Source organism: Salvia splendens, chromosome 4, assembly GCF_004379255.2.
Source record: "Salvia splendens isolate huo1 chromosome 4, SspV2, whole genome shotgun sequence".
NCBI lineage: Eukaryota > Viridiplantae > Streptophyta > Magnoliopsida > Lamiales > Lamiaceae > Salvia > Salvia splendens.
The window spans coordinates 21,725,148-21,740,980 of record NC_056035.1 but is presented as its reverse complement, the minus strand read 5'-3'; the positions used below and the strand labels follow the sequence as shown (position 1 = coordinate 21,740,980).

At 39.2% G+C, this 15,833-nt stretch overlaps 2 protein-coding genes across 2 annotated transcripts; one reads left to right on the top strand and one right to left on the bottom strand.

Annotated features, from left to right (window-relative positions):
* The first annotated feature begins 13,724 nt into the window (after positions 1–13,724).
* LOC121800824 lies at positions 13,725–14,201 on the top strand. The gene has a single exon (XM_042200326.1). It carries the CDS (start codon positions 13,725–13,727, stop codon positions 14,199–14,201), a length of 477 nt encoding a protein of 158 aa, XP_042056260.1.
* A 724-nt stretch (positions 14,202–14,925) lies between these two features.
* LOC121800823 lies at positions 14,926–15,264 on the bottom strand. The gene has a single exon (XM_042200324.1). It carries the CDS (start codon positions 15,262–15,264, stop codon positions 14,926–14,928), a length of 339 nt encoding a protein of 112 aa, XP_042056258.1.
* Between the last annotated feature and the right edge of the window lie 569 nt (positions 15,265–15,833).

The window sequence follows — 15,833 nt, the reverse complement described above, 5'->3', positions numbered from 1 at the left end:
GCTTAGATGTTGAGATCTAGTTGTTGCGCAGGATTTGCTCAAGATTCATGGAGTAGATGTTCTTGTTTTATTCTAGTTTAGAAGTAAATTGTGTTCCGAAGCTTGCTTATTTTCTTTCTGCAACTAGTCAATCTCGATATTGTTTTAAGCTGCAAATCCATTACTCATGTTTCTGAAATGATTTCAATCATTTCTTTGTCTCAAGTTGCCATTAGTTTAGGAATGTCCATGCCTAAGTCTCTTTCTCCAGTTAATTGCTTCGCACAAAGCTTTCAAAACACTCTTCCATTCATGTTTTCTTAGTTAGATTTAGTTTAAGCTCTCAAACTCAGTTTTCATGTTTAAAGTTCAAGTTTTCCACTCTAGTGTTTAGGTCCACGCTCAAGTGCTTAAGGATTGGGGTGGCTAACACCAACTCCGTGTCATAGAATCGATCTCGAGTAGGTCCCCAGTCCCTATGGTTCGACCCCGCTCTTGCCGCTTATACTTAGTAATATTTGTTGCACTAGTGTGAAACTATAAATCTTGTTGAAAGGAGGGACATGTTGATACGAGACATTAATGTCATATCTTCCATATCTTTTATTTAGTTATCTTTTGATTCATAGTATCTTTTCATATATTGTTTTCTTGACATTATTGCATGAGGTGCCGAGTTCGAGCCCTCTTGACATCAGTTGCAATTTTCTCCTATCTATAATATAGGAGTTTATTTGTAATTTCCTCCCTTATATATGAGTTAATTTTTTTAAAAAAAGAAAAAAAGCTAGTATTCTATTATTATAAATAGAGATAGGTTGTTATCATCTTATTCATTCAACCAATTAATGAAATCATTATTTCGCCCAACTTGGCTTGAATCACAAAACTCTAATTCTCTATCTCTGCCGACGAGAACCTCTCTCGCGCCCAGCACCCCCTCTGCCGGAAGTCTTCACCGACCCAAACCTCTTGGGCGCTCGACGACTATGGTCTCTGTTTCTTGTGTGTGTGGAATTCCGACGTTGAGGATCGCTATCCCTTAACAACTGGTGCTTTCATCGTGAGCTCACCCTCCACAACACCGATCGAACCATAGCTACGTCACTGCCCGATGGGAATCCACCCGCGCACAGTAACTAGCCACACCGCTGCCCGACGGAATCATTCCGCACACCCTCCGCAGCACCACCATCACCGCTGCATCTCTTGCTCATCCTCCATCTTCTATCAACCACAACCCAAACCTCACAAAAAAAAAACAATTTAATCCACCACCACTTTTATCCCTTCATCAAAGCCGAAATTTTTTTCACAAACCATGGCTACCACCAACTCCACTTCTCAAACAAAAATCCACCAATATCAGCCCCTGCACCAGATACACCCTATTATTGCAAAACTTGATTGCCTACTGGACAGGATGGAATCCCGTATTGACGCAGTAGATCGGCGCGTGGACAACCTTCGTCAGAAACAATACCGACAGAATGGCCACCAGCTACCGCCGGCTCACCGAATGGGGTCTGTCCGGACACGCCGCCCCTCCTGTTGGGATCCTCCCAGACACCGACCACTACCAAGCTTCCAGCCCTACGACCCACCACGTTCATGGCAGCCCTCTTGTTGGGAACCACCGCCTCATCGTGCATCGCAAGGATACTCGGATTATGATCAGCCACCACCATGTCCGCCTAATTGTTGGGATACACCCTGGCGGCAAACCGATCACTTCCGGCAGCAGCGCAGCCCACGCCCGGGCACACAACCTTGGCAACACTCACCCCCAAGTTACTGGCCCGCACAGCAGCGTCGGCACGCCTACGGGAAGCAGTAGCAGACACACGCCTATAGGCAGCAACACCAACCTGTTGCTGCACATATAGAGCCCCTCAATCGGTTATTCCCGACCTCGACATCAATCAAACCCAACACCGGTCTTTGAGCATTCGTCGTACACCTGCACACTTTCAGACGCGGCGCTGCAAAATCCCAACGCCGAATACCAGCCACATGAGCCACCAGCGCGTATGGAGCCCCTGGACTATATTTTCCAACCCCTGCCGCAGCCACCACAACCACATTGCTGTCAGAATGCAGCAGATGAGGAAAGATGCATTGGAGAAGTCATTACTCATACACATTCACCAAACCTTGACGAGTGTTTGGATAGTTATGTGTGTGGATATGCACATGAATTGAGAAACCAAGATGAAGACGATTCTTCTTCATCGAGTTTCGTTGCGTCGATTGGGTATTCATGTGAGGTTACAAGAGATTTTGACTATTATTCTAAGCGCAGGACGGTGGAAGAGGAGCATTGTGAAAACTTGGGCAGTATGCTTTTAATGGACTCTAAATCCGAGACAGATGTGGAAGATGTATGTGGCCATGATGCTTCTAATTCGGATGCTACTAGTGTATCGATTTCGTCTATTGCCTTGCTGTTAGGTTTAGTATACTGAAAAGCATGTTTCGAGCGAGTTCGCACGAATAGAATCTTGCTTGTGTACGAAAAAACTCTACAATTCACTTTTGACCCGATTCAGTATCATTCAAGCAGTTTGCACGAATAGAATCAATATATTATTACATTGTGTTTGCTTGTGCGTTTATAAGATGTTTAATAAACATTTAAATGCATAAGAAGTAAACAAAGCCTAAGTCTTTTGCTTAGTAGACTGGTTGTGGGCGTCGTCCACTTTAAGGTAACTACAGTCGGTTCTATGCAATGCTTTGCAAAAGAAAAAGAAGAATTTCACAACCTAGATAGGCTTTGGCTACCTATCGTGAAAGGTTGCAATGTCAGTCCGATTATTTCTAAGCCTTATTGAAATAAGATGACGTTGGTGTGGTATAGCACTGAATGGATCTAACAACAAGACGAGTCTTTATGATATCTACTGAAAGACGAGGTCTTGATAATTAATTTCTTAATCTACATACATTAGCATTGAGCATACGACATTGAGTATCTACTATTTTGACTTACCAAAGGTGCGGGTTTTTCGTCACCCAACGATCCAGGTATATTGGGTAGTGGTGATCATTATCTAGTGGTGCTAGGATTGCTATTAGTGCACGAGGTGAGTCTCGTTTGATAATGTCCTCAAGAGGAGCTTGAACAAGGTTTTATTATTCGGAAACTGGCCAGTTGGAGTTTCATTACTCTATGAATAATAAATAAGTGTTTCTTGCTAAGTCTACTCTTGGAATTAATAAGATGTTAATTAATTAAGTCAATAGCAGACTTTAATTAATTAATGGACATTTATATCTTAAGCGCGGGAAATAAATAATAAATAAAATGGAAACCCGGATTACTTATAATTTCGGATTTGGATGGGGAGTTCAATATTACGTCTGTAGTGGCTGCTCGTAATATTCCAATATAAGCTTGTATTAAATTGTGGGTTCAATTTAATTAGTAAAAGGCTAATTGGGGGAGCCCATATCCAAAACCTTCCATAGATCCCTGACTGGGCCCAATATGTAACTATTATAAATAGGAGAATAAAGGAGATAGAAAACACAATTTTTTATGAAAATTTTTGCCCCTTCTAATTATTAAGAGGGGGACGATTTTTCCATTGAATTTCTCCTCCGTGAGATCTTCAGCTCCTCCTCCGTGAGAAAGTTCTGTCTTCTTTATTCGAGTCCTAGTGTTTCGATAAGATCAGCCCACACTGATTTCGGAATACAGTTCCGGACACCAGTCAGAAGATCCGTGGTCTAGTAATGAAGATCATCGTGGAGAAGGCGCGAGCAATCGACGATTCTTTGGAGAATCAAATCGGTAACTCTAAACCGTATAATTCATGTTTAGGATTTATATTCTATGAGCATGAATTATTTGCGTTCTAGCATGCAATTCTGTGTTAACATGTGAATTGATTAATCCCGTAATCTGTCAAATATATCCTATGTCTGATTTATTTGTTTTGTACAAGTCTTCCGCTGTGCAAGGGGCTCCAAACCCCAACAATTGGTATCAGAGCCAATTTTTGGCTCTGATTATGTGGATTAATTTCATGTTATGTGAATTGCTTGATTGCATATTGTTCTTCGTTACATGTTTTATTTAAATAATAGTGCGAATGAACGAATCCTTCACGACGAGGGAAAGGGCTGTGTGGAGAATTAATTCTCACCATGTACGTAATCAATTCCTGGCTACGTGAATGATGGAATACAATTTATGTTTGCATTCATGATAATGGTAATGATTACATATAAGAAATCTTTCGTAAGAGAGTATGGAGTTGGTAGCGTGATTTGTGGAATTCGCGGCTTGGGGAAGCAGCGCCCTTGCGAACCTTCGCGAGCTGGGCAGGCTGCTGCAGCGGATTTCGGGCAGCATCAGATCAACCAACAGAGGCGATTCCCGTTCGCCTTCGGGCAAGATATCAAGTAGCCCAAGCTCTCGAGCTGGGCACCTTGCGTAACGCAGCACAGCAGCCCCGACGCGGCAGTTACGCAGAAGAGATGACGCAGCAGCAGCGGCGATCGGGCGGCGGCGGGTGCGACAGCAGCGTCGGTATCCTGCAGTGCAGCGCCGGCGATTGGACGACGACGGAGCAAGGCTGGCAGCGCTGTCAGGCAAGCTGTGACGCTGGGCAAGCGATCAGCGAGCATAAGCAAGCAGCGCCGACGAGCGACGTCGACGCAGCAGCGTCGCAGACGTCAGGCTCACCGAGCTCGCGAGACGAGTGCGGTGCGTGCAGCGGTGACGAGGACGACGCACTAGCGATGTCTTCACGCAGGCCGCAGCGGCGAATTTCGAGTGGGAGTACGATGGCGCAAGATTAGGGTTTACCCTATGCGTGACGTCGAGACGCCTCGTTCCGTGACTTCGATTTCCAAAAATTGATTAGGGTTTCACCTTGGATTCAATTTTGGAAATAATTCAAGATAAATATGGAAATAAGATTTGAATTTATCTTGTGTGGATTTTATATATTATATGAGATTTGATTATGAATCAAATTATGGATTAATTATATTCTTTCCTTATTTAATGGATTTATATGGATTTCATTCCTAGATGAATGCTAGTTATATTTGGAAAGTAATAATCTAATATCATATGGATTTATATGGATTTATTCCTAGATATATCCTAGTTTGATTTAGATAATGATAATATTATTTTATTCTTATCCTATGAATTTATATGAATTTATTCATAGATAAATTCTAGATGGATTTGGATAGAAATAATATAATATTTTATTCTTATCTTATAGATTTATGTGGATTTAATCCTAGATGAATCTTAGATAGATATGAATAATTATAATATAATATTATCTAATTCTTTGGATTTATATGGATTTACTCCAAGAATAAATCCTAGATGGATTAGGATTAATATTTATATTAATTTATTTTATTCAATGGATTTTAATAGATTTAATTCTATTAAAGACAAATCCTAGATGGATTAAAATAAACATTAATCCAAGTTATCCTTATCTTTTGGATTTATATCCTGGATGGATTAGGATAAAGATGATATATAAGAAAATTCTTATTTAATTGGATTTAGATAAACTTATTTATCTAAGAAATCCTAAGTAATGTATGATATATTCTAGATATCTATTCTAAATAGTATTAAGATTTGTATAAATCTTGGTTGGTTGGATTTTATTTATCGTATGAATTATGATGGAATCGTTTCTATCTAGTAGTATCCTAGAACGATTTAAATAATGATAATCCTAGATCAACGTTATCTTGAATTGAAGGATTTGATTTTATCAAAATAAAATCTAGAATGATCCTAAATGGATTTAGATAGTTAACACTATCTTGATAAATCCTAAATGATTAAGGATGATAATTATCCAAGATAAAACATAATTATTTAATTGATTCTCCCTTGACTAGATTAAATAATTATCATTAATTATCCAGTGTGTTTAAATGCCATGCATTAAATGGATTTATCTGTTTATTTGATGTTTATCTTTGTAAGTGGATTATCTGCTTTATCTGCTTATGTGATAATTATGCAAAAACCATATAAAATATCTAAGCGATAATTACAACAAGTGCGTTGTATATGGTCTCCATCAATTGGTCTGCAATTTATGAAGTTTTTTTCTAATATTATCGCCACCTGCTCTGTGGGGACAATAATCCTAAGAAATAGCGAGTTCATGAGGGCGGATTTCTCGAAAATAAATAGTATGAACTAGAATGTGGTTTCCAATATTATCGCCACCTGCTCTATGAGGACAATAATCCTAAGAAACTGCGAGATTCAGAAGTTCACACAGAATTTATGAGATAGCTTGATCTTGTTAGCAGCACATGAGCATTGTTATGGGAGTGTGTTGTAGAAATGAGACTCTGTAATGCTAAATTCGGTGGTCTTGCTTAGGCAACATTAGGCGGCCATGCCACTCTGTGGTCTCTGGACTATTCGTCGGTGTTGTGACCAGTAAAATTGTAAAATTTTAATGCGTATTGACTTCCTCTGGAGGGTACAAAATTTTAATTTTACAGTTGCAAGATACATAATTGTTTTGTGGTTATTTGCGATTATGTATTGAGCATAAGTATGTGATAATAAGTTTATTTGCCAAATGTTCATTATGTCATTCATATTTTGTCTGCGATCTTAATGGAATAAACTCGAATGCCAAAATTATGTGGACTGGAAATGTAAATGGATAAGATTCTCATCGCTAAAACTGGGAGTTTATACTCAATAATTCATGTCCTCCATTTCCTCAACATAATTCTACGAAGATTGTTCGAGAATGCTTTTTGCATGTACTTGACAAGTTCTTTGAGGAATAAGGTCAAGCTATTTTCTTTTAAGTAGCACGACAAGTCTTGGTTAGTGACGATGAAAGTTTGATATCAATAGAATCTGTTAAGATGATTCTATTGGAATATCCTAGAGGGACAAAATGTTTTGAGGAATCTTTTGATCACTCAAATAGTTTTCTGACTCAAGTCATCGCCTAAAGTAATAAGAAATGACTACAAGAAGGTTTAACTGAAAAGTAGAAAACCTTCAGAATATTAGTCGTTATACTACTGTTAGAGGAAAGTAACATGATAGATGACGAATTCATGAAGGCTGCATTTTTCCTAAGTCCTAGTTCATTTGAACAAAAGACTAGATATAGAAATGGGAGAGCCTGAATTGTCATCAAAGTTTGTCTAAAGCGAGTGAAGATGCTTTGTAAGTTGGATTGACCTCTTTTATAGAAGGACAATGACTTACATGACAATGCAACTTCTAAGTAAGAGATCTTGATCCAGTTACGATTTTGTTGCAGTGGGAGCTTTTAATGCTCAATTATTGTTTTATGGTTGATGTTTAAGGCATCATAGTATTGAAACAATATAGATGCAACAAGATTGAGTAATAAACAACACATCGACTTCTTAAACAATGAATGATAAAGTGTTTATGGCTCTTAGTCTTAAGGCCAAGAAAATACTTAGTTATTGTTCAAACTGATCTAGACTATCAAGTTTTTAACAATTTGTTTGTTAAATAGCTTGAAAGTCAAGAATGTCTATCTGATGCACTATGAGTTAGAATTCTATGATTCAGAAAACTTATACAAGTGCGACATAGAAAGACTAGCAAGTCTTAATGGTTTACACCATAAGAAGACGAGCAATGGGTTATGATCAGTAGTGGGAGTCTAATCTCCATTAACGAATCCAAGCATTCTTTCAAAGAATGGGATAGTTATGTAAGAAGGAATCGAAGTCTTTCTAAGACAAGTTTGATCAAGTGATGAGTTGTACTCATGAAAATCTTATCATTGATGGGATAAGCGTTAGATATAACGAGATACACCTTAAAAAAACTACCATCATCAGTACCTTCTACAAAACACGAGTTGTGGACTACAGTGACTCTCGTCTAGCACATCTCAAGGTGTAATGTTGTTCCAACGCATGTTGGAAAGGTATCCAAGTAATTGGAGTTGAGTACTGAGGTATGTTTTAAGGTTGTCCCAAATGATGTAAGATTATAAGTTCTGTAATCTTCAAAGATATAATTCTTGTATGAAGATCAAGAATGGAACTAAAAACCTAACATCGTGATAACTCTCAGGACAGAGAGAGATATCGAATTTTCCACATTACCAAGGACTCATACCATTAGAAATTTTGCACTAATAAAATCAACTTCAACCCCTAAGATTGTAAGAACCATATCGTAGTGGGAGCGTTCCTAGGAACATAACAAATTCATGGGTCTAAGAGTGTTGCAAGACTCGGTCTTAGATTAACTTGAACATATTCCCTATAACTACAATGTACAATTGGTTCATTTGGATATTCATCCTTGGAAAGGTGATAGATTCCAAACAACAATCTTAAATAGACAACATGTTTAACAAGACTTGCAATACTACCTACAAGTTGTGTCAGTCAGTGGGAGCTAGTACATTTGCAAGTGTAAATGTGGATCTTAAATGGCTAGACAATGACAATGGGCTATGCCCAAAGAGAAATATCATCTTCTCGCTGTTTTTGTGCCAAGATTTGTTCGATCCTATTGTCTATCAGCACTCACATAATTAGAATGTATGTATCATGATTGTCAAGACAACTTTCTATTAATAGAAGTCTTGAAGAAATCATCTACATGGAACATCCTAATAGGTATGTAATAGAGGGCAAGAAACACATGATTGGAAGCTTATGAAGACCTTTGTGGTCTTAGGCAAGCATCTAAATCAGAGATAAGTGTTTTGTCGAGATTGTCAAATGTTTGGAATTTGACATGTGCTCTTTAAGTGTGTAGTATGCACAAGGAAGTTGAAAGTGCATTAAATATGGTATTATTGGTACTCTACGATGATGAAATCTATAAAAGTTACAAACAACTAAGATTGACATCTAGCGTAGGAAACTGGTTGTCTACCCAGTTTAAGATACATGATTTAAGAGAAACTAATTACATTCTAAGCATCTAAGTCTTTAAGATTGCTAGAAAGAATGTTGAGATTCTCTTAGGAATCCTATATCTATACATAGCTAGGAACATTTTAGCATTGGAAATTCCATGAAAAGGTTGTTACCTTTCAAGATGGAATTGTCTTGTCTCTAGATAAGTGACGTTTGACGCTTAGCTATATCTATACATAGCTTAGGCAAGCATCTAAATCAGAGATAAGTGTTTTGTCGAGATTGTCAAATATTTGGAATTTGACATGTGCTCTTTAAGTGTGTAGTATGCACAAGGAAGTTGAAAGTGCATTAAATATGGTATTATTGGTACTCTACGATGATGAAATCTATAAAAGTTGCAAACAACTAAGATTGACATATAGCGTAGGAAACTGGTTGTCTACCCAGTTTAAGATAAAGGATTTAAGAGAAACTAATTACATTCTAAGCATCTAAGTCTTTAAGATTGCTAGAAAGAATGTTGAGATTCTCTTAGGAATCCTATATCTATACATAGCTTGGAACATTTTAGCATTGGAAATTCCATGAAAAGGTTGTTACCTTTCAAGATGGAATTGTCTTGTCTCTAGATAAGTGTCGTTTGACGCTTAGTGAGAACAAGAATTATGAGACTAGTTCTGCAGATAGATGTCTCATGTATGCTATGATGTGTACTAAGTTTGATATTAGTTGTGCTTTTGCATAGCAAGTATATATCATATTAACCATGGCAAAGGACTTTGATTGAGGTAATGAATATACCATAGTACTTGAAAAAGACTAATCGCTATATTCTAGTTTACCAGTCATTCATGTAATGTCCTTGGGGTTACACTGACTAAGTCTTATGACTAATCAGTGATCGAGTAAGTCATCCTCAGTTTATGTGTTTACATTAGGAGTATACTCCTAGTAGCTTTGATCGTAAGTTTGGGTATATCTATGAGTATTTTTACTCTAGCAAAGGCTAACTCAAGAGGAACACGAGATCATAAGTTAAACAATCACATATAGAGATGAAATTAATTAAAGATCAAGTACGCAGCAAAGACATAGTGACGCAAAAGATATTATCAGAGAACAACTGAGCAGATTTTTCACAGAAAAATGCCTTTGTGGCAACATGTTTCAAACATGATGTGAAATGAATGGTAGTTCGATATATCTAGCTCCAATACCTGCTTTGTGTATAAGTGGGAGAGTTTTTGGCAGTGGGTATACTCGAAAGCATGTTTTGAGTATAAGTGGGAGATTGTTAGGTTTAGTATACTGAAAAGCATGTTTCGAGCGAGTTCGCACGAATAGAATCTTGCTTGTGTAGGAAAAAACTCTACAATTCACTTTTGACCCAATTCAGTATCATTCGAGCAGTTTGCACGAATAGAATCAATATATTATTACATTGTGTTTGCTTGTGCGTTTATAAGATGTTTAATAAACATTTAAATGCATACGAAGTAAACAAAGCCTAAGTCTTTTGCTTAGTAGACTGGTTGTGGGCGTCGTCCACTTTAAGGTAACTACAGTCGGTTCTATGCAATGCTTTGCAAAAGAAAAAGAAGAATTTCACAACCTAGATAGGCTTTGGCTACCTATCGTGAAAGGTTGCAATGTCAGTCCGATTATTTCTAAGTCTTATTGAAATAAGATGACGTTGGTGTGGTATAGCACTGAATGGATCTAACAACAAGACGAGTCTTTATGCTATCTACTGAAAGACGAGGTCTTGATAATTAATTTTTTAATCTACATACATTAGCATTGAGCATACGACATTGAGTATCTACTACTTTGACTTACCAAAGGTGCGGGTTTTTCGTCACCCAACGATCCAGGTATATTGGGTAGTGGTGATCATTATCTAGTGGTGCTAGGATTGCTATTATGTTGAATCGTGCACGAGGTGAGTCTCGTTTGATAATATCCTCAAGAGGAGCTTGAACAAGGCTTTATTATTCGGAAACTGGCCAGTTGGAGTTTTATTACTCTATGAATAATAAATAAGTGTTTCTTGCTAAGTCTACTCTTGGAATTAATAAGATGTTAATTAATTAAGTCAATAGCAGACTTTAATTAATTAATGGACATTTATATCTTAAGCGCGGGAAATAAATAATAAATAAAATGGAAACCCGGATTACTTATAATTTCGGATTTGGATGGGGAGTTCAATATTACGTCTGTAGTGGCTGCTCGTAATATTCCAATATAAGTTTGTATTAAATTGTGGGTTCAATTTAATTAGTAAAAGGCTAATTGGGGGAGCCCATATCCAAAACCTTCCATAGATCCCTAACTGGGTCCAATATGTAACTATTATAAATAGGAGAATAAAGGAGACAGAAAACACAAATTTTTATGAAAATTTTCGCCCACTCTAATTATTAAGAGGGGGACGATTTTTCCATTGAATTTCTCCTCCGTGAGATCTTCAGCTCCTCCTCCGTGAGAAAGTTCTGTCTTCTTTATTCGAGTCCTAGTGTTTCGATAAGATCAGCCCACACTGATTTCGGAATACAGTTCCGGACACCAGTTAGAAGATCCGTGGTCTAGTAATGAAGATCATCGTGGAAAAGGCGTGAGCGATCGACGATTCTTTGGAGAATCAAATCGGTAACTCTAAACCGTATAATTCATGTTTAGGATTTATATTCTATGAGCATGAATTATTTGCGTTCTAGCATGCAATTCTGTGTTAACATGTGAATTGATTAATCCCGTAATCTGTCAAATAGATCCTACGTCTGATTTATTTGTTTTGTACAACTCTCCCGCTGTGCAAGGGGCTCCAAACCCCAACACTTGCTTGGTGAAAAACATGGAGTTGAGGAGGATAGAGCTGTAACTCCTGCAGACCACCAAGTTTCAGCTTCTAAAGAAATATATTGGTCGTGCAGCTCCGATGTGAATATCATCCTCTCAACAGCGCCTCTGCCTGATGCTGCATTATTGTCGGATGTCGACGGGGATTTCAAGTGTTTGCTGCAGGGACATACACACAACGAGTGGGATATCTGCTTGGTAAGCAATCATTCCATGCAAGAATATATAGGGAGACGTTCAGTTGTTCGGTATGCATTTGATCCAGGAGGAGACGCCTCGCAATAGCTTTTGCTGTCAACTCTCGTCGTTGGTTCGTGGTTTCCACCTTGAGGACAAGGTGGATTTTAACCGTGGGGGAGTTGATACGTGACATTAATGCCATATCTTCCATATCTTTTATTTAGTTATCTTTTGATTTATAGTATCTTTTCATATATTGTTTTCTTGTTCCATAAGCTAGTATTCTAGTATTATAAGTAGAGATAGATTGTTATCATTTTATTCATTCAACTAATTAATGAAATCAGTATTTCGCCCGACTTGGCTTGAATCACAAAACTCTAATTCTCTATCGCTGCCGATGAGAACCTCTCTCGCGCCCAACACCCCCTCTGCCGGAAGTCTTCGCCGACCCAAACCTCTTGGGCGCTCGACGACTACGGTCTCTGTTTCTTGTGTGTGTGGAATTCTGACGTTAAGGAAGGCTACCCTTAACACACGTGCAAAGGCCCTCTCTTCTATTAAGAGAGTAGTACCTTACACACGGATTTTATTAGTAGAAAATCATGTAGTATAATTTTATATAAGCACTCCAAAATCTTACATAATCAGTGTTGCACATTAATATAGTAAAAATAAGGCAAAATTCAGGAGAGAAATGTATCCACCTACTCTCTTTTAGCTAAATTCCCCTCATGTTGCTTCTACCCGGATCTCATCAACGTTTTTTCAGTGAATCTTCGGGGTTTGAGTTTGTGTAAATTCTTCACTGGCATTCCCTTGTGATCTTTTGTAAAAGCGTGCATTGTGTGCGGCTACTGTAACTGTTTGCTCTTCCTACAGGTTTGGGTTTATTATATCTCTTAGATTTGTAATCTTGTGTCGTTTCACCTTGTATTCTCTTTTGTAATCGGTTTTTTAGTGTGAAACTTTTCATCTCATTGTTTATGTTGTTTACCACATGAATGACATATTTATTTGACACCAAATGGATTAGACTGATCCGTTTGCTACCGGGGATAGGATGGATGGATGACCCATATCGTTAAAAGCTTGATAATTTCCTTCAAAACAACGTCACACATGTTCGAATTTTATTTTGTGTGATGATCTCTATGCTACTTGGTATCCTCCTCCAAACTGATTTAATGCTTGCAGTTGCAGACATCAAAACTTATACCCAGAATTTGGTCAATGTCCCCGATGTTCTTTCTATGCCTTTTCAACATCTGGATGAGCTTTTCTTCTTGATCACTGCAGATGATCATTGGAAGGGTCTCCTTCTATCCGAAATAGACATAGTTAAGGTTCAAAGGTAATATTTTTAACTTTAACTTAGGTGGATGAATTTTTCCTTTGGAATTAGAGTGGGCAATCCATGAAAAATGGGTAATTTGCAACCCAAATTGCTATAATTTGGAATTGGAAAGCTGAGCTGAAAAGCAGGGCAGCCGTTGATCTCATCAACACAAATTATAAAATATCGATGATATTCTTCGAATAATCCTAATTTTTCTCCCTAGAAATAAATAGAGAGAGAAATTAAAAAGGAAAACACAGGCCCAACCCGCCGTGTTACGCGGTGGCCCACATCTTCTCTCCGGCAATGGCCCATCTCTCTCTCTTCACCAATTCCGTCAAACTCATCTGACCATTTCAGGTCATTTTTCCCCTAATTTAATCTCACACAATCTCAATTAGGTCAAATTTCAAATCGCGAAGGAGGGGAATTCAATTGAAAAATTAATTCCGAAAAAGGAGATCTGAAAATGACGAGACCGATCAGGCTGCAGAGGTCGTATTCGGTGGGGGCGCGGCGGCAGCCGCTGCTGAACAGCGAGTTCTCGTCGAGCGGCGGGGTGAGGGTGGCGGAGATGGCTGGGGGCACGACGGCGGAGTGCGCGGCGGTGTGCTGCTGCTGCCCGTTCGGGATGCTGAATCTGGCGGTGCTGGCGGTGTACAAGTTGCCGGCGGGGCTGTGCAGGAAGGCTCTGCGGAAGCAGCGCCACCGCCAGCTGCTGAAGGGGGGGATCCTGCGCTTGCACGGCTACGGCTGCGACGACGACGACGAATACTTCCTCCGCCTGCATTCCGACAACAGCAGCGTCGTCACCACATTTGAGGCCGGGAATGGTCAGGTGATTGAGCTCGAGAAGCATATGATGGATAAGTTCTACGGCGCCGGGTTCTGGCGAAGTCCGTCGCAGAAGAGCGATACCTCCGAGCTTACAACCGTCACGATCTAGTAAAATCATAGTATTTCAAATTTAATTATACTAATTCAAAATGTGTAGTGCCTATCAACATTTGATTTGATTCTGGTGGTTAACATACTGATTTTTTTTAAAGATGTGTTGATTTTGTAAAGGAAGTCTATATCTGGTGTTTTGTTATGCTGGATTAATGTCTTTTTTTTATTGATATTTAATATTTGACGTGTTTTGCAATCAATATAAACTAAATTCTAGTTTGTATGGCTATTTATATTTAAATTACTTGATAGAATAGATTGTGGGGTTATAATCAATGTCTTTATTTTTATTTTTTTTGTTTTTTAATCAAAGACATCCAGTGTGGGCGGGGTTTAGGCATACCCTCTACCTGTGAATAAGATCAAAATATAACGTTTCAAAACATGATCCTAGGATCCAACAAAAGAACATGAAAAAATAAACCAGAGGTCCCACAAGTCGGGATCTTCAATGCTATTAAAGTAAAACTAGAAACTAGATAAACAAAAGGAAAAAACAAATATGTAATGATGAGAACTACCATGAGAACAAAATCAAGCCACATCTCTGCGTCGGAAACGGAAGTTAGGATATCCCAGCTGGTCCATCATAACAAGCGTCTTTAGGTACCGAGGCGCAGAAACTGAATCATAATACGTCCGAGCAGGGGTTTGGACCCCCTACCTGCAAGAAAGTCAGCAGCACGGTTTCCTTCTCTGAAGATGTGTGAGAATCGAACCTACCGCTGAGAAGTCATACTCCGGATCAAAGCCATATGATCTCTAAGATCCGCAAAGCCAAGCTGTCCAGATAACAACAAGGTAACCAGAGCCGCTGAGTCCAGCTCTATCCAAATGTGTGTAGAAAACTCCATAGCCATCTCCAAACCCCGAATAAGAGCCATAAGCTCCGCCTTAAAGCTCGAAGATGCAGCAACCGGAGAACAGAAGGCCCGCAGAAGACCTCCATCAGAACCACGAACCAATCCTCCCTCTCCCGCCTCCAATGTCGATGTAGAGAAGGCTACATCAGTGTTCAACTTCACCCAAGGGGCATCAGGAGGATGCCAAAGGACCATGAGCGAACGCAGAACACGCTGTCTGGGAGAAGAAGACATGAAATCAACCGACGACGAACATCCCCCCCAGTGAGTCGGGGTGATCCTGCTGGCCAGCACAAACATATGCAGGTGATGAGTGACCTGCCAAATAACATGAGACTGACGGAAAGGGCGACCGCGGTGCTTGCAGTCGTTCCTCTCCGTCCAAAGGAACCAAACGATCAAACAAGGAACTAGAGAACTAATGTGCATGGCGGGAGCCCTAGAGAACGAGGACCTCCGCTAGTGACCTCGTCTAAGTGCAATATCAGTGCTCGTGTGAATCGGTGTATGCGAGGAAGGAACCAAGTATCGAAATACTCCCACACAGAAATCGCCGACTGACTCGAAAGAAAGACTCAACAGAAGGAGACCGACAATACTGACATCTAGAAGATAATTCAATACCCCGCCTCTACAACTTCTCATCCACCGACAACCTACCAAACAACAACCTCTAAATGAACACCGAGATGGTGAGGGGTCAACCCTCAATTCCAAATCAACCCAAAAATTTTCTGCTTCGGCAGTCTCATCCGGATGCTCTC